Genomic DNA, 18,772 nt, shown 5'->3' on the forward strand with positions numbered 1-18,772 from the left:
AGGCGGGGCCCGAGGCCCGAGGCGGTCAAGGACTCGTTCCCCCTGAGTCACTGGCCAGCTCCTGCCAAGTCTGCGGTCACTGCTTGGCTCCGTCTCCAGTGGGTTTTTCTTCTTCCCTTCGCTGTCGACCTTGGGGAGAGAGATTGGTCTTTGCTTTTATTGCCTTTGTTTCTGAGAAAGGGAAATCTTTCATTCTTGGTTCGGTGACAACACGTAGCCCCGCGGTGCAGTCAGTGTCGGGGCCGGCGCGTTTTCTGCGGGGTGGCTTTCTGAGGACTCGGGAGCAGGGCCCGGCACCCAGGCAGCGTGTGGGGTGGCCTCCGACGGGAGCTCGTGGGCACTGTTTTCAGAGTCCGCGACGGCTGGTTAGACAGCTGCGTTTGAATGTTTTCCTCGGGGCAGCTGGGCGGCAGACAGTAAATAGTAACTGTGTATTGATTGCCATTGATTTTAACGTCAAGAGCAATCGTCTTGACAGAAAATCAATTCCCGTGGTCAATAGACCTCTCAAGGGGCCGTAAATCTTATTGATGAGCGCTCTGGACCCAGCATGCCTGAACTTGTAATACATCTGAACTACCTTGTCAAATCCTCAGTCTCCCCAAAGAATCACTTTGTGGCCTTGAAAGGAACGCGGGAGAAACTGGAGCCCTGGTAGCCCAGTGAGTAACACCCCTGATTAGTTCAGGTTTAAAACTAAGCCTGGGCAGGACCCGAGCAGTGTATTCTCGGTCACCCAGCCCCTCCTGGGTCTCACTGGCCCCGTGTCCACCCCGAGCCCTCAGAGTCCTGGGGATGGTGCCCGGGAGTAGAAGACGCGTGTCGGGGCTCCTGCCCACCTGGCCTGCTGGGCCCACGCTTTCTTGCCGTGACCCCACAGCCTCTATCTGCAAATGCTTTGCTCTCATCCATGGTTCCGAGGGCGCCCCGTGGGCTGAGTCGTTCGCTGGGACTTGGCTAAACCCTGAGGCGGCACGTGTCTCCACGTTGGACGCGTGTGACCTGTGGAGGGGAGGCTCCCTGGACCAGCTGTCCCAGTATCCCAGCCAAATCCGAGCAGCAGGGAAGCGCTCGCTCTCTGAGTCCCGGGGAATTCTCCTCGCACCCCGCTGCCATCTGCTCTCACGGATGGGGAGGCGTGGGGGCCCCTCCTCACAGGGTGCTGCGGCTGGCCCGTCACCTGAAAGCCACTGTGCTTGGCTCGGGGATGGCGTCCACGTCATAGAGAAAGGTGGGGCATTAGGTCATGCCTGACCCTAAGCAGGGGCTGGGACACAGGTTCAGTGCTGGGTCTCACGCTGACTGCCCGAGACGTTGGCGCCGTGGTACGTGGGCTCTGTCACCTGCCGACCATCAGGCTGTCTGGGGAACCGCAGTGAGGACTGGGGTGTTGCCACCTGACATCAGCTGAGGTCAGAGGCGGAGTGGTTAGTGCTCGGGGCTTTGGGCCGTCCGTCTAGAAGCTTTGTTCACTTACCAAGGGCAAGTACAATTAGGAAGGCTCCTCGCCCAGATCCTGGGCGATCCCACAGTGCCTGCGGTCCTTCGGTGTCCCTCCGACCCCTTCACTGTTCACGTTACTAGGAGCTCGAGCTTCAGCTGCCCCTTCAGCCAGTTTCCTGGGAGAGAGAGGAGGCTGCTGAGGGGCAGCCTGATCCCCCAGGACGGCCCCGAGCGCCCTCTGTTCACACCACTCATTGAAAGTGGGGAGATCAGAAGTGTCACCCCCGCCCCCCAACCCCATTGCGTCATTTTCAACACGGAAGTTAGGATGTCTTCTCTCCCCAGCCCTGGCCTCGGGGCCCCCTTTCGGCTTCTTTGTGTCATTAAACACTGAAGAGGCTGACGGGGTGCCGAGTGGGGTACTGGGGTGCTGGATAGATGAGTAACTCTGGGTATTTGTGGCTCCCCTCACAAGGGGACCGGTTGCCATGCTGCCAGGGAGGCCCCACAAAGACAAACCTCAACATGTATCCCAGTATCCGCTGCATCAGACACAGTGCCGGGCGCTGGGCGTGAATTAGTGTGTCCACTCGGCTTTTAACACGGCAGGAGGTTGGCGACTGCATGGATTGCTTCCATTTGGAGCACGTACATCACGTTTTTAGTGCTTCCGTCTCCTGGATGCTTTCACCCGAATTGTCCCGTTTTATCATTCTGACAGCTCGTCAAGGGTAGGTATTGTCCCATCTTGCTGATGAAAAGTCGAAGCTCAGGCAAAGGGACGTGCCTGCAGCCCCAACGCCAGTCAGAGGGGCCGGGATATGAACCCGAGTCTTGCTCGCTGGCCCAAATAAAGGTGGTCAGATCCGTTTCGGGGGGAGCGCAGGGTTTGGGGCGTGGGTAAGGATGGCCTCTCGCCTGGGCCCGGTCCCCACCTGTCCCTGTGTGGATCTGTCCTCTGTCCCGGGCGTTTTAGGAGAGCACGCCTCTGGAGCGGGCCCGCGGCCTCTTCCCTCGAGTTCTACGGGTTCCTTTGGGGTTTGGGTTTGTCCGTCTTTATTAAAGGCAAACCACTTGATTGCTCTATTTCTTAGTGGCCACTAAATAAGTCAGGAGATGGATGAGCCGTGCGGCAGTGGGCGCGTTAATAATTGAACGCCCTGAAATGGGCTGTCGTTGCAGCTCGCCAAGAACATCGGGAACGCGGGCTTTAACGAGGTCATGGAGTGCTGCCTTCCCGCCGAGGACCCGGTCAAGCCCAACCCGGGCAGCAACATGTGAGTACGCGGCGGGCCGTCCCGCCTTCTGAACACTGGCTGCCCCGGCCGCGCGTCCTGAGGCAGGAGAGGAACAGGTTTGGGCACATCACCTGTTTCGTTAAGGCGTTAATCAGCCTGCGTTGGTGGTGGTGGTTTTTTTAAGTCACCTTAACCTTTTGGGGCGTCCCAGGAGAAATCTGGTGCGGCTGCTTTTCATAGGAAGGGGCCGCAGGAAAGCCGATGCGGCCGGGGCGCTGGGTATGCGAAGGGGCAGGCCAGTGTCCCCCCTGCTGTGGTGCGGGCTCTACACGCGCCGTCCTGCCCGGGGAGCGGAGTCCCTCCGGCCTGAGGTCTCCCCGCGTAAATTCTGAGACACTGAGAGGGCTGGTTGCCCCAGAAACATGATCATGCATCACCTTTCCCAGTGTCCTTGCAAATGCGGAGTGTGTTGTTTCCTTCAAAGAAAAAAATTTTTTTGTTCGTTTGTTTTACTGTTGATAACAAGACCTGGTTGAGAAGCGTTTGGGCCTCATGGGGCAGCCGCTGGCCCGCCGGGGCCGAGCTCGCAGCAGGGGACCGTCCTGCCAGTGTCCTCAGACAGTGCAAACCCCCAGGTCCCACGGGGCTTTGAGAGAGAGGCGGGTGGGAGTCCACCTGGTCCACGCAGTGCCGGGGCTGCTCGCGTTAGACCCCAGGCCTGGTTCGAATGGGTGGCCCATCTGCCCGCAAGAGGTATGGGGTGGCGTCTCCGCTGGAGTATGGCGCCCAGTGGGGCAGAGGAAGGGGAGAGGGAGGGTGAGGTCCCCAGGCCATCGAGGCGGCCCCCGCGTTTGAGTGGTGAGTGGAGCAAAGTGTTGGGGCAGGAGGGGGAATGAGAACTGAGTGGTGAGAAAGTGTAAAAATTCACCTGTAGAGGAGCATTTCCCTTGGCGTAACCTGAGGGAGGATTGGCCGCATGGTCGTCCTGGGGACATCGGGCAGGGCACAGGGAGCGGTGGCTTTCGGAGAGTGTGGCCCTTGGCAAAAGCAGACAATTCGGATTTTTGGAGCCGTCCTGGGGAGCGCGTCTTTGGGAAGCGGTGGTTGCAGGGTTCGTGTTCTTTTGTGTTCGGGCGAACTGACCTGACACAGTTGGGAGCTCGGCCAGCCGGAGGAGTGCGCAGGCGGCCGTGGCCGTGACGCGCCCTCTCGGTGCCGGGTGCCGGGTGTCTCCGGCGAGCCCTCGCTTGGTGTTGGATCGAGTCGGTTCCTGTTGCGAACGCTGCGTTTCCTTGAGACAGAATAATGTGTGGCTTTAGGCACCAGGCACGAGGCCTACAAAGTGGCTGTCCTCTCTGTGAGTTCGAATCGGTCCTTCCCCGGCCGGCAGAGGCAGCCCAGGGCCTGGAGTCCCAGCTCGTTCCCGGTCGCGGGCCCAGGCGGCCGAGCGAGCTCCTCCGGGCCCTTGCCCTCTGACGGAGGCAGGGAGCCGGCTCCCCCCGCCCCCCAGGCAGCGGGCGTCGGCGAGACGGCGCGTCAGGCACGTGGCACGGGGGTGACGCGGGTGCCACGTGCTGAGTCCACACTCCTTGAAAAACCAGGCTCCTCTCAGGCCAGGTTTCAGCTGGAGGGTGACCAGAGGGGAGCTGGCTGTTCCCGGGGTCGCTGGGAAATGTCACGTTCGGTGTGACACGGTCGTTTGCTGTTTGGTGGACACCTGCTCTCAGCGAGGTGCCCGCGTCCTGAAATACTGTAATATTGGTCAGTTTTTAACAAAGCACGTGATACGTAATTTCTTCCGACTGCCAAAGGTGCTTGACAAAGGCAGAGGTTTTGTTTACTGTGGGGCTAGAGGATTCTTAAAAACGAATACCGTCCGCCGGGAACTCTACCATATACATGTTACAGATATTCTATCTGTATTGAGACCCCAAGCCCCCGACTTTGGCACAAATAAAAGGGCCATTGGCTGTTGGAACAGAGCCCCTTCCCCGTTTACAAGGCCCTTGCGCTTGCTCTCAGGAACGCCAGGAAGGACTACATCACTGCCAAGTACATCGAGAGGAGATACGCGAGGAAGAAACACGCGGACAGCGGGGCCAAGCTTCACAGCCTGTGCGAGGCCGTCAAGACAAGGGATATATTTGGGTTACTGCAAGCGTATGCTGATGGTGTGGATCTTACGGAAAAGATCCCGCTGGCCAATGGACACGTAAGAGCGTGGCAAGGCCGGGAACTAGAAATGCCGACAGAGTAGTGGAGTTCTCTGCGGGAGGTCGGCACGGAGTTCCAGGGGAGCGTTAGCACCCCCTGGGCGCTCGGGGAGCCTCGTGGCTGGGCCTCAGCTGCAGCTCCGGGGGCCTCGTGGGGGAGGAGAGCTCTGCCGGCCCGGTGCACCCCTTCTCCCGCGGGCACCCGAGTTAGGGAGACGTCCCCCAGTTTCCTGAGGAATTTTCTTGAGAGGGCGGGGGTCTCCCTGTCAGGATCCACCAGTGTCACAGTCAGTATGTGTCCTAACCCCTTCCACAGGTGGAATGAGATATACACTCACATTCCCTGAACCCCAGAATAAAGGCACACGGGGCTGGGGTTCCCCTCAGCAGCTGAGCCCGGAGCCTTCATGTTCAGTGTCGGGCTGAGAGAGAGTCAGGCCATGGCGATCCAAGGCACACGTGCTCGGCTCTGAGCTGGGCCTTGGCCAGAGAACATTGCGTATATTACCTCCTGCTCTCGCCCCCGCCCCCCAAAACAACCCTCATGTGCTCCCTTCCCCCCACTCACCAGGACTTGCTTTCGGAAAAGGCCGTGGTGGTCATGTACCCCCTAGTATGAACTGAAGACAGTCCAGGTGGCAGCCTTGGTGGCCTGATCTGTAACTATAGAGTGAAGAGCTTTAACTCTTGTTAAAATACACATTTATATGTATTCAGGGAGCAGGTGTAAGAGCTGGCGCACGGGAGGCCAGGGAAGTCCCTGGAGCCTCTGGACTGAGACCCCTGCTTACAGGCTCTCGTGAGGTTAATACAGGGACAGGGACAGGGACAGGTTGGGGAGGAGTCTGAAATGAGACCCCCGAGTTCCTTGTTATTTCCTCTGGAGTGAGGAGAAGTGGGACCCGTCTGTAAATTGCAGGATCCCACGGGCAGGGAGGCCACCGTGGAGGTCACAGGGCAGCTCCGGGGTGAGTTTTCTGAAGGAAAGAATAAAAGGCTCTTGGAAGCGAGTGTTGGACACAAAATGGCACGTTCCCCCGGGGTTCTGGAACCTCTGTCTGCTCTGCAGGAGCCGGACGAGACCGCCCTCCACCTGGCTGTCCGATCTGTGGACCGGACGTCGCTGCACATTGTAGACTTTTTGGTTCAGAACAGGTAGGTGTTCGAGAATCAGAGAGGCGTTCGGTTTGGTCCTTGGGGTTTCCGAGGGAGGAGGCAGGTGTCGTGTGGCCTTGATGCTGGAGTTTTCCCAGGTCCAAGCGTGGGTTGTGGGACAGGACGTGTGGCCGGGGCGGGTTTCTGTGCGACCCTACAGAAGCCTGGGGTGTGGGGGAGGCACCCCTGAGAGGTCCACAGGCTGCAGCTCCAGTGTCTGAGACTCGGGGAGACAGCAGGCCCCGGAAGCAGCCTGACCATGCCCCCCCGCCCCCCCGCCAGTGGCCAAGTGGCTCGTCTTACGTCCAAAGCACACAAGTGCCTTTCTGGGGTGACCTGGTCTTGTTTTACGTTGGAAGAACTTCAGAAATCTCACAGTTGCCCCTGAGCCTGTTTGCAAGGCCAGGCCATGGCGAGCGGGCTCAGAGGAGCCTTGGGGCTCTGGACTGTGGAGAAGTGGCTTTTGCCTTTTATCCCCCCCCCCCCAATGTTTTTATTGATTCCAGGCAGAGGAAGGGAGAGGGAGAGAGATAGAAACATCAATGATGAGGGTCCCTGATGGGCTGCCTCCTGCACGCCCCACACTGAGGATCGAACCCGCAACCGGGCGTGTGCCCTGACTGGGAATCAAACCCTGACCGCCTGGTTCATAGGGCAACACTCAGCCGCTGAGCCAGGCCGGCCGGCGCTTTTGCCTGTTCTGCTGAAAGCGTCCATAAGATGGGCAACCTCGCCGTCCTCCTGTGAGACAGGGCGGGCGAGTCTCTCGGGCTTCCTGCAGCCTCGGGGCACTGGGGGGGTGGGTGCAGGGGGGAGTGGCAGGGACGCGGTGGTCCAGGGCCACGGGAAGGCGGTGCCCCCTCGGCCCCTGCCCAGGTGCGCACAGTTGCCCGGCTGCCTCCTTGGCCTGCTCTGCCGTCGCGGTTAGTTCCCGGGCGGCCTCAGTCAGGGGCGCCCCACGCCATCCACGCCGCGGGGCCGGCGCCGGCCCACCCGCCGTGCAGGAGGACGGAGCGACCCCGAGGGTGCTGGTGGCCTCGCCGCCCTCCTGCTCACGTCAGCCCCGGCAGCCTGGGCCTCCGCCCTGTGACCCGCTGTCCTCTCCCCCCTCGCCGCCAGCGGGAACCTGGACAAGCAGACGGGGAAGGGCAGCACTGCCCTGCATTACTGCTGCCTGACCGACAACGCCGAGTGCCTCAAGCTGCTGCTGCGCGGGAAGGCCGCCATCGAGATCGGTGAGCGGCCCGGCCCGCCCCCGCCCCCGCCCGCGTCCCCGCGGTCAGACGAACGCTGTGCTCCCCTCGGGCCGAGGCCCCTGCACGGTGCCCTCTGAGGAGGAGCGGCCTGGCCCCCCTTGGCACGTCCTGCGGGGCTGCCGAGGGCTCGGGGTTCACGGGCAGCCTCCCCCCGTCCTAGGCTCCCTCTCGTTGGCCGGCACCGTATGGGCGATGCGGGCAGATGAGGGGCCCTGCGGCTGCCCCGGAGGCCGTGGGGAACTTGGGCGGGCTTTGGGGCATCGCGCCCTCCTGTTCACAGCCCCCACCTCGGATCAGCCCCAGCCCTGCTGGCTCCGGGAGGGCAGGGGCACCCAGTGTCCTCCAGGAGCGACCCGTGCCCGCTGGGCCTCCACCCCTCCCGCTGCCGGGGACCCTGCCGTCCAGCCAGGCACAGGCTGGCCCTGCGGCGCCCAGCTGGGAGGGGGCATTAGGAAGGGCTTCTGAGGCCTAGTGGAAAGGGCCGAGGAGACCAGCGGGAAGACACACCCCTGCTCGAGCCAGGTTTCTTTTTTAAAAATTAATAGTCAAGCCTCGTGGACCGAGGCTTCTTTAGAAGAAAGTCCACAGTTTCAGCTTTGTGGGCAGTTAAAGGGAGGGGTGACGTTTACTATAGCCCGACGCCCGCAACCCCATGGGCAGAGCTTCTGGCGAGAGAATTGCGGTGACCTGCTTTATGTGACTTAGGGTTTGCACACTGATTTTCGTTCACTGGCGGCCACTACCGTGGTTCGATTTTCACGATTAGCGTAAACCTCGTAGAACCTCACCGACCGCACACGGCGGCAGTGCTGTACGATTGATCGTAAGACAAACTCAGCCCCGGCTGGAGCAAGCTCGCTGTGGATTTCATCAGTCGTGTTCGGTTTCATTTAGGGCCGCTTCTCTGTATCTCGTTTGTCTCGATATCAAGGTTTCACTTGTTTTTGTCGCCCCGCCTTTTAGCTAACGAGTCAGGGGAGACGCCGCTGGACATCGCCAAGCGCCTCAGGCATGAGCACTGTGAGGAGCTGGTGAGTCCCTGCCCGTCGTGGGCGTGGATGGGCGAGGTCCCTCTTCCTGTGGCGGGTGTTCCCTGGGCCCCAAGGTAGGGTCCTGGGCAGATCCCAGTGGCCTAGGTGGGACAACTTGGAAAACCAGGCATTTGGGGAGCCTTACAGAGGTTGTCAGCTGGGCCTGTGCTGGAGGGCAGGCTCCCTGCCTTCCCCCAGTGCTCCCCCTCCTCTTGGATGTCTGGGTGGCCGCTCACTTCCCGGGGCTGAGTCCTTCCCGGGCTGAGTGCTTCCCCGACTGAGAGCCTTCAGGTTGAATCCTTCCCGGGCTGAGTGCTTCCTGGGCTGAGTGTTTCCCAGGCAGTTTCCTGGGCTGAGAGCCTTTAGGCTGAGTCCCTCCCGGGGCCTAGTCCTTCCCGGGCTGAGTGTTTCCTGGGGCTGAGTGTTTCCCGGGCTGAGTGTTTCCCGGGGCTGAGTCCTTCCCAGGCTGAGTCCTTCCCGGGCTGAATCCTTCCCGGGCTGTTTCCTGGGGCTGTTTCCAGGCTGAGTGTTTCCCAGGGCTGAGTGTTTCCCTGGCCGAGTGTTTCCCAGGCTGTTTCCCGGGCTGAGAGCCTGAGCGGCATCACCCACAGTCCTGTGTTCTCCTCAGCTGACCCAGGCCTTATCTGGAAGGTTCAACTCCCACGTTCACGTGGAGTATGAATGGCGGTTGCTCCATGAAGACCTGGATGAGAGCGATGACGACATGGATGAGAAATTGCAGGTCTGTGCCGGCCCGTAAAACATTACGAGTCCTATAATAAGCTCCATTCAGAGCAGCGGGGCTCCCAGCCTGCATTCAGGGCAGAAAGCCGGTGTGTAGGAAAGAAACCAGGCTTTACCTTTGGCTTCCGCTGATCTCAGCAGGGTTTGCTCCTACCCCTCCTATCTCCCGGCTCCTACACATGTTCAGTTAAAGGAACGTTAACGATACCCTCCCAGGCAGCTGCTCACACTTTCACTGGGAGGAAAGACAGAGGAGGACTTTGATCCCAGGGGCGTTAGAGGAAGTCGCACGCTGTGGAATATGTGACTAAGAGCCAGGTTTCCCCCAGTCAGTGACCGTGTTCACCTAGTCCAGCTTTGAAACCGTGACTGAAATCATTGAGTGACCCTCAGCGCTCATTGGGTCCAATGCTTTCCTTAATCAGATGGGGTGCTGAAGCCTAAGAGAGAGGTCGGCTTGGCCACAGTGAAGCAGGTATTTAAAGGACTGGCTTATGGCCCGGCCTGTGTTCTCCGTGGTTGAGTGTCGCCCCAGGAACCTGGAGGTCACAGGTTGATTCCTGGTCAGGGCTCACGCCCACGTTTCAGGCTCAGTCCCCAGTAGGGGGTGTGCAGGAGGCAGCTGATCGATGTTTCTCTCTCTCTCTCAAATCAACAAAAACATATTTTTCTTAAACATGAGACGTGGTGAGAGTGAGTTTTAAACCTCGCGGCTCTTGTGTAACGGTGGAGAGTCGAGTGCACCGCGCCCGAGTACAAGTGTACACGAGGTTGCCACCAATAAACTGAAAGCCGGGACCGACAGGTCGGTGTCCCTGCGTTTCACACGGGGCCCACCATCCTCTGCAGCCCAGCCCCAGTCGGCGAGAAGACCGGCCGGTCAGCTTCTACCAGCTGGGGTCCAACGCCACGTCCTTGGCCAGAGACGCTGCCAGCCTGGCCAAGGACAAGCAGAGGAGTTTCGCGCCCAGCATCCTGCAGAACGAGACCTACGGAGCCATCCTGAGCGGCAGCCCACCCCCCGCCCCACCCGCAGCCCCCGGCACCGCCAGCGCCCCCCCCCTGCCCCCGCGGAACCTGGCCAAAGGTATCGTGCTCTTGGCAGCCCAGCCCCTGCATGACGGTGTGCTTTAGGGTTTTTGTCTTGGGAAGTTTGTAGTTGGCCTGCCGCCCACCAGGGGACGTGGGGCCGGCATCGGGGCAGCTTTTCCTGGGGCCGTTCGTTGTGCGGGTGCGTTGCTTGCCGCCTGAAGGAGCACCGTGGTGCGTGCGTAGGGTGCCCCGCGGTGGCAGAGCATCTTGACTTGGGGTCTCCTGCTGGGCGGAGGTGTGGCATCTGCGTGACTTGGGGATGCGGGGCTCCCCCGGGTGGGTCTGAGGGGTGGGCTGGCTCCTGACGCTGGCCCGAAAGCTGTTTTCTGGCACTTCTCTCGTTGCCTTCTCCGCTCCCCGGCCCTCCCTCTGCCTCTCTCTTTCCATTTTTGTGTCTCCCCTGCCTGCCCTTGGCCAGCTTGTGGTACCTGTGAGTACTTCTTACCTCTGTGGTCCTCAGGAAACAACGCATAGAAAGATGCTAGCTTGGGGAGAATTGTAAAATTGTAAAAATACAGAGTAGCCTCCGTGACCCCACCAGCGCCCGGGGAGCCACAGCTCGCTGCACTCGCTCCGTCACAGGGCAGTGAGTGGGACTCAACAGGTGCTGTTTTTGTTTTTATAAAGGTGGAGAATGAAGCCCCCAAAGTTAAGTAACTTGCCCAGCACTGAAGCCCAGCTGGCCATAAGGTTCAGCCAGTGGCCAGCCCAGGTCTGGGCTGGGGCGGCCAGCCGTGGCCAGTGGTCTCGGGGGGGCCCAGGGAGGGACGGGAGCCCCCATGGGGCATGATATCCAGGCGCCGAGGCTGCTGTGGGCTGCGGTGGCCACAAGTTAAGTCCCAGATTGCGTTTGTGTGGCAGCTGGTCCCTGGGAGGGGAGCGTAGGTGAGAGGAGGTGGCCTGGCCGAGGAAGGAGTTGGTAGGGGGCCATCACAGTGGGTCTGCGCTCCCACGTGGCTGGGCCTCCCCTCCCCCTGCTGTCCTGGGTCTGTCGCAGACCCTCCCACACAGCACAGGGAGGCCCGGGGTAGGCCAGTGAGCCTGTCGTCCGGGTCACAGAGTGGAGAGCGGGCCCTGTGCCAGGCAGGCCGCAGAAACCAGCCTGCTCACCTCCCCGGCCGAGCCCACCTTGCCCGCATCCCAGGCAGTGTCACATCCAGCTTGATGGGAGATCCCTGAGCTGTAAGATCAGGTCCCACAGCTGCTCGTCCTTGGTGTCACCCTCTCAGCGGCTGGGGGGCCCAGGGCAGGTGAGCACAGCTGTGGTTGGGTCCCTGGAGGCCTCTCACTGGCTCCCCCATCTTTCTCCCATGGCCAGGTGCTTGCTTTAGTATTGTCACCTCCACCCCCTCCTGGCTTTTGCTGATGGGGTGCTCCTGTCGGAAGGACTGTCCTTGCTCTGCTGGCTGTAGGAGAATGGGTGCTGTTTGCCTTTATTTCTTGTTTTCCTAACGTCTTAGAGCGAGGGTTTCGGCTTTTTTCTTCCCCTATCTTTCTTGCGATGCTGGTGGTTAGTTTCCTTTCTTCCTCTCACAATTGCAGCTCACGCCTGCTGCCCCCCAGAGTGTCTCCCCGTCTCCATCTAGTCTTGTCCACACCTGGTCCAGTGGGGAGGCCACATACAACACCTGGGAGAGGGAGTTGGCATTGTCGTTCCTGCACCAGGCAGACCTTGTCCCCGGCCGACGTGCGAAGGCTCCCCTGGGCCCCGGGCCTGCCCTGCGCTGTGTGGCCCGTTCCAACTCCAGGCCCAGCCCCCATGGGAGCCCCGCGCAGCCTCAGAAACGGGTCCCCACGCACCTGAGCCAGCGCCACCCAGTGAGGAAGAGCACCGAGCTCGGTGGGGCAGAGGAAGGATGGTGACCAGGGCCGTGTCATCTCCCTGCTGTGTCCCCCGAGCTGCTTGGTGTCACCTCTGCCGATTTCTAGCCAGAAATATGTTTGCAGGAGGAGGAGAGAGCCCCTCACCTGCTCTTTGAGTTGCACACTTTCCCCATATGCTCCACCTGAGGACAGGTCCCCCCCCCCCAAGACCATGAGCCCCAGGCCGGGGGAGGACCTGATGGGTGGGGGAGAGGTGCTGAGGCTCCAGACCTGAGTGCAGTGCTCATCGCAGGTACTCATTTCCTTCAAACAGAGGTTATATTTGAGAATGAAACCAGTAAAATTGCAAAAACCAGCCCCAGGAGCATCATCCGGCTGGTGTGTATCGGTATCTGTCTTCCAGGTACCAGAGATGAGAATTTTTAAGTCAGCCTCTGCCCGAGGTCTGCACGTGGCTCTAGAAGGGCCCTTCTGGCCGTGTTACGAGGGAGAGGGTCAATAATGCGGTGTTCTGTTTCTGTTTTTGTTGTGTGCCTGTGCGTGTGCGTGCGTATGCGTGCGTGTGCGTGCGTGTGCAGCTCAGACAGCCTCCTCAGCTAGCGCCCTGTGGAAGACAAACTCTGTAGGTGTGGACGGTGTAAGCAGGCAGCGATCTTCGTCAGATCCGCCAGCTGTCCACCCACCGCTGCCCCCTCTTCGCGTGACGTCCACCAGTACGTTGTTTCCTTTCTCCTTTCCGCCAGTGGGCGCGTAGACCTGGGCGGCGGGGGGAGCCCCGAGGAGCCCGCGGACGCTGTGCGGGCCCCGGGCTGCACGGGGGACCGCGGCCCTCACGTCCCTGAGCCTTTTGGCCCCTCCCCAGGCGCAGACCCCCGTCTGTCGGGCCCCCGCCCCGGGGCTCGCTCACTGCCTCCTGTCGCCCCAAGCGCTCCGGCAGCTTTTATTTCTCCCTTCCCGCGGCGGCCCAGGGCCGCGTTTCCTTTGGCCGTTGGGCGGGCTCGGTGTTTGGGCTCAGCCGTGTGGGTTATAGTCTGGCCTGTGTTTCTCTTTAATGCCAGCCTGTGGGTGAAAGTCCCAGAACCTGGGGGACAGGCCGGGAGAGGCTTTTCTCCAGCGAGCAGAGCAGGAGGTGTCCTGGGGTGAGGCACTGGGCTCCCTGGGTTTGCTCCCAGAGCGTCGGGAGCTTCCCCTCGGCTTTTTCCCGCCTGCCTTAACCTCGGTGAAGATGGGAGTCCGGGCCGTCGGTGCCACGCGTTTGTGGCTGCGGGCAGAGCCTGGGGGTGAGACGGGGTCATCCAGCTCAGATGCATCCAGGTCACACAGCAAGGGGGCGCCCGGAAGGTCGTGGGGGGACGCAGCAGGTCCTAGGGGGCACCATTACCTTCCAGAACCCACGTTCTGCCTCTCGGTCTGGCGTCCCCGGGGCTATAGATTTGCACGCTGGAGTCTGGCTTTTGGCTTTTCCTTTAGAGCAAAGGAAACACGAATGAAAAAATAATACAATAAAGGCAGACCCTCGGCTGACTCCCTCCTTAGCCGCCCGCGCCTCACCCCCGGCTGCCCTGGAGAGGAGCTGCCGATCCTCAGGCGGCAGGGTCCAGAGGCGGGTGTCCCCCTCTGCAAGGACAACGGGATGCGAGGGCAGGGCCCTCGGGGAGAGGGCGAGGGGCGCAGGAGGCCCGGGCTCAAGGCCCAGCGCCCTGTCCTACCTGCTCAGCGACCCTTGGTGAAAGCACGTCCCGTCCCCGAGCCTCAGCCCCCTGGTCTGTGGAACGTAGAAGATGAACTGTCCTGCCCCCACGGGCCATGGTGGAGCCCCTGCAGGGCGGACTCCTCACAGCCTGCGCTGAAGTTGACCTCGCACCCTGGGAAATGGGTCGGGCCCCTGGGTCCGGAGGCAGAAAGAGAATTGACCCCAGAAGGCCCGACCCCCAGGGCAGGACATGGCCGGAGTCGGGCCTGGGGCCTCAGCTCCGCAGCTGCTGCTGCAGGTCTCAGGGTGGAGAGCGGGAGACCAGCCGTCTTGGCTTCTCCCTGGGGGTTCTCCTGGAGAAAATGCTCACGGGCTCATAGGAATGTTTTAATCGTAACTCGAGGCTTGGAAGGACTCCCGCCAGTACTGTGTACTGAAAATGTGGGATGAGAGTCGGCGTTTTCCTTACGAAATAGAGATGGGACAAAAGGCAGCTCTTAACGGAAGAGCCTCCTGTGGGAAGGCCGGGAGGTGGCGCCTGAGGCCTGACCCCTGCGTTCCCCTCTCCCCTCTTCTCTCTCCGCAGACCCCCTGGCTCCCACGCCGCCCGCGTCGGCGGCAAAGGTGCCCAGTGCCATGGAAGCCCTGAGCCAGCAGAGCAAGCTGACGCAGCCCGGGGTCCCGCTGGGCAAAGCCGCCCCCCCGGCCCTGCCGCCACAGCCGCCCAGCCGCCTCCCGCAGAAGAGGCCGGCTCCCGGGTAAGGGCCCCTCCCACGGCCCCTCGGGCGCTCACGACGGCCACCCTTGCCTCCTGCATTCATGGAGCTTCCGGGCGGCCCCAGTACTTTCTCTGCCGGGATTTCTGTGCAAACGTGAAATCGTCCGTGTTTCTGCTAATGTCACCTCTGAGGTCAAGGGACACATAACTTGGTGTCAAGTGTCTTAAACATAATTTATCGAGAATTTTTAAACTGTAGGCCTGGCCAGTTTGGCTCAGTGGTTAGTGTTTGCCCGAGGACTGAAGAGTCCCGGGTTTGATTCCGGCCAAGGGCACGTGGCTCTGTTGCAGGATCAACCCCTGGCCCCGGTCAGGGAGCGTGCGCGAGGCGGCCGGTCACGTGTCTGTATCACATCGACGCTTCTCTCCCTCTCCCTTCCTCCTCTCTCCCTTCCACTCTCTAAAAATCAGTGGAAAAAATGCCCTCAGGTGAGAATTAAAAAAAAAAAAAAGACTAACCCTTTCACACACCTGTCTTACACCCACGTAATGAATTTACGTCGATTTCTCTGTAGTACAGACACTGGGGTTTGGGGAGTCGGAGGCCTCAAGGCACAAGGTGTTTGGGTTCTGTTTGTTGCTCGCGCGCGAGGTCACCTCGACCGCGGACCCTCCGCAGAGACGCCCTGGCCTTTCCTCTCTGGGGGGGCTCTGCCTGCTCGCGCCCCGGCCCCTCAGCCTCAGTGGTTTAACGAGCGAGAGCTCGCTTCTCGCCCACACAGTCCTGCCGTAATCCTGCCCGTGGAGCAGCCCCGAGGGGTGAGGGGGGCCAGGCCCGTGTGCTGCTGGTGGCACCACCTTCGCTGCCTACGTCTGAAGGGAAAGGGGCCCTCGGAAGCTGCCAGCTGCCCCGGGTACCGGGAGTGGTGCTCGGCTCCTGCCACCCAGCTGGTCCCGTGGCCCCACCTGGAGGCCGGGGCTGGAAGTGCAGCCGGGGCTCCGCCCGCCGGAGGCCAGCCTTCTAGTTTCCGCCTCCCTGTTGTTTGCTTGTTTGTTTGCTTTTTAAATTGACTTTCTGGGAGATTTTCTCAGATGTATCTTCCCGCTTTTTAAATTGTGTTTCCTTTCTGCTATCGTATCATTTTCAAGTTAACAGTGTCCTGTCTGCTTCATGGAGTCACGATAGAGACCTTGTGACCCACAGAGCCTAAGAAACTTACTCTCTGGCCCTTTGAAGAAGTTTCTCAGAGGGTCAGGACGGCACGCCCGTGGGGCAGGAACACTCCCGGCCTTGGGCCTGGCGCTGTGGGGGGGGAAAGAGGGAGTTGGAGGACAGGTCATTGAATCAGCTCAACCGTTTCAACCTGAACACAGACGGTGCCTTTATAAAAGGGGCGGGGGCGGGGTGGAGGGCAGGTAACATGCCTTCAGGCCTCGGGTGTCAGTAAATCTATTTTCCCTTCTTTCTAGGACTGACAAGTCGGCCCCACTGGTCAACAAAGGCCAGCCGAGAGGACCTGGTGAGTGTTTCATTCGGAACTGGGCTTTATTTCCCTCGGTTAGTGGAGGCATTGCGGGGCGGGGTGGGGTCCAGCCCTGGTAGCCCCAAGTGAGGACCCAGCTGCCCTCCACCCGCAGTCACCCGCCCTCAGTGATCAGGGCCCGGCTGCCCCCCACCCGCAGTCACCCGCCCTCCGTGATCAGGGCCCGGCTGCCCCCCACCTGCAGTCACCCGCCCTCCGTGGAGCCTCTGATGCCACCGGAGCTGCTTGGTCCCGTGTCCTGCAGCCCTGTCCCTGGCTGCTGCTGGGGGGGGGGGGGGCGGGGGGGGGGGCCCTGGGATGGGAGTCCCCTGGCGGGATCTGCGGGTCAGTGCGAGGTGGCCACGTCTGTCACTCTGACACCTGCACACTCTCCAAAGGCTGTATGGAAGTCACAAGGCTGTTTGGCCTCTGGGGAACTTTTCCCTCCACACATGAGAAAAATCTCAGAAAACCTGCCTTTCAGACCTGGCGCTGTGGCTTTTATATTGTTTCTGTCTCGCGGTTGGGACTGTGGGGCGTATTGTGAGCTGATTCCTTTCCACCCTAAAGCAGCGGATCTCCCTGGGATGGAAGCCCTGGGTCCTCTGTCCAGCACCGCGGCCCTGCAGCCCCCGGCACCCATGCCCAGGAAGTCACAGACGGTAAGTGGGCGAGCCCCTTATGTGTTGCCACTTTGCTTGGGTCAGGAACGAGCAGGTTAGACCCCCAGGGCCCAGAGGCAGCAGGTCTCTCTCTCTTCCCCCAGTCAGGGGGCGGGGCGGCTCCTTCCTGGGTACCCCATACGTATCTGGGCAGGATGCAACCCCAGAGTTCGACAGCTGGTGGGCTTGGCCCTCTGACCGACCGCAGCTCCAGGACACCCCAAGAACACATCAGGCACCGGCTGCCATGCTCCCCGCTCTCCAAGTCCCCCCGGCTCCCTCCTACAGGCCCCCCTTGCCCCTGAGCTCACTGAGCCGCCCCATCTTGACTTGACACCTGTGGGTTCCCAGGCCTGTGGTTGGGACCCCTGGGCCCAGGTCTCTGCCCAGGAGCAGGTGCCTTCCTGCCACTCTGACCTCTGACACCCCCCCCCCCATCCAGACCAAGCTAAAGCCCAAGCGGGTCAAAGCCCTCTACAACTGTGTGGCCGACAACCCGGACGAGCTGACGTTCTCCGAGGGGGATGTGATCGTCGTGGACGGAGAAGAGGACCTGGAGTGGTGGGTGAGTCGGGCCGGCCTAGGACGGGTGTCAAACCCCTGCGCGCCTGGCGGGGCGCTCCCTGGTGAGGCCCCCCTGCCCCAGCGTCTCAGGCCTGCCGGCCACTGTGCCCGCCTGGCTCGGGTTCCACGTCTGCGTGCACCCGCCTGAGTGCGCCTGAGTGACCCCCCAGTAAGGAAGCCGGGGCCCCTCCTCATTAGGGTGGGCGGGCCACCTGGGCTGCAGTCTCCAGAGCATCCGAGGGTCTGAAATGAGGCCCCTCGGCTGGAGGCCCTGAGTTTCTGGGTGGTGCACCCCTGCATTGGAGGCCCTGAGTTTCTGGGTGGTGCTCCCGTGCTTTGGAGGCCCCGAGTTTCTGGGTGGTGCACCCCCTGAGTTGCCCGTTTGGAATGGGGCTTGTAGAGAGAGCTGAGCTCGAGGTGGGAGCTGGAAGGAGTGAGCATGGCCCTCCCCTGCCTCTGGTGACCCTAAGAATCCAGACTCAGCATTCACAGGCTGGGTGACTTGGGCAAGTCTCTTATGTCACTAAGCCGGAGCCACCTGGCCTGTCAAAGGGAGGTCACCACTGCCCCAGGGCGGACATTGTCCAGCAGGCCCCCAAGGTGAGGTGGCTGGACAGAGTGAGCACAGTGGGATTAAGTAACCTGCCCGAGGTGTGAGCAGAGTAGATCCTAACGCCCGCCCCGCTCTGTACGTAGAGCTCAGGTCGTTCCCCGTGGTCATGAAGACCCCGGCCGGACTCCTGCAAACTGCTCTGCTTTGTCGAGGGTGAGGACCAGTGCTCCCGACACCCCAGCTGAGCCCCCCCGTGTGAGCTGTGCGTTCTCTGCTCCGGGGCCTGTGAACTCGGCGCCCGGCCACCATTGCCTCCCTCCAGGCTGGGCTCCGGAGCCTTCCTGTGGCCTCTTTCCCCTGGAGGGATCTGAGTGTCTGCTGGTCCAGACCTCCCTCCATCAACCGTGCCACACACGACATGGACAGTAGAGGGGCCAGCGCCCCAAATCCCCAGGGGCAGGCTCGCCCGGCCTCTGCTCTGGCCCGCAAGGACTGAGGACCGTGCCAGGACTCTTGACTCCCTCCCGGTGCCCCCACCCCTCAGGCCCCGAAGCAGCTCCGTTTTCCACATTTGCATACAACCCACCCTCGGGATGGGGCGCCCTCCCGACAGCAGGAAACACCCCTTCATTTCAAAACCTGGGGAGTGCGCAAAGGTAGAAAGAAGCCAGCGGATGCTGCCCATCATCTCGCTCTCCCCCCTCCCAAAAACGTATTTTTGTGATATCCCTTCTACTTTTATTACCTGCACATTTTACATTGTTCAGATCATACTGGACGTACAACTTATATAATTTCCCCAGAGCAAAAATAAATGGGTGTCCTGAAGTCTCCGTAAATGCGTGGCTGTGGCTACGTTTAAATAGGGCCATGTCCCGTTTGCCGCTTTCTGTGACTGCAGCTCACAGACCTCAGACACCCAATTTCTTCATCCATTAAAGGGAAAGAAAGGCAAGTGTGGGTGGCGGTCAGATAGCCGCCTGTCCCCAAGGCAGCCGGGACTCGGGGGCGGGGCTCTGTGCAGACACGTGCCACGCCTGGGACGGGAGCTCCTCGCGGAAGG

At 61.1% G+C, this 18,772-nt stretch overlaps 1 protein-coding gene across 2 annotated transcripts in view; it reads left to right on the forward strand.

Annotated features, from left to right (window-relative positions):
• The window catches only part of ASAP2 (ArfGAP with SH3 domain, ankyrin repeat and PH domain 2), a 101,888-nt gene that overhangs the window by 80,525 nt on the left and 2,591 nt on the right, over window positions 1–18,772 (forward strand). Inside the window, exons 16-27 of one of the 2 annotated variants that reach the window (XM_087823324.1) lie at window positions 2,626–2,720; window positions 4,704–4,893; window positions 5,964–6,049; window positions 7,169–7,284; window positions 8,269–8,336; window positions 8,965–9,078; window positions 9,930–10,167; window positions 12,575–12,709; window positions 14,276–14,447; window positions 15,878–15,927; window positions 16,501–16,592; window positions 17,035–17,157. In XM_087823324.1, coding sequence (XP_087679450.1) covers window positions 2,626–2,720; window positions 4,704–4,893; window positions 5,964–6,049; window positions 7,169–7,284; window positions 8,269–8,336; window positions 8,965–9,078; window positions 9,930–10,167; window positions 12,575–12,709; window positions 14,276–14,447; window positions 15,878–15,927; window positions 16,501–16,592; window positions 17,035–17,157 — 1,479 coding nt within the window. The remainder of the gene's footprint in view (window positions 1–2,625; window positions 2,721–4,703; window positions 4,894–5,963; window positions 6,050–7,168; window positions 7,285–8,268; window positions 8,337–8,964; window positions 9,079–9,929; window positions 10,168–12,574; window positions 12,710–14,275; window positions 14,448–15,877; window positions 15,928–16,500; window positions 16,593–17,034; window positions 17,158–18,772) is intronic. The other variant, XM_087823325.1, reaches the window with a different exon arrangement.

Source organism: Miniopterus natalensis, chromosome 13 (genome assembly GCF_054644295.1).
Source record: "Miniopterus natalensis isolate mMinNat1 chromosome 13, mMinNat1.hap1, whole genome shotgun sequence".
Taxonomy (NCBI): Eukaryota; Metazoa; Chordata; class Mammalia; order Chiroptera; family Miniopteridae; genus Miniopterus; species Miniopterus natalensis.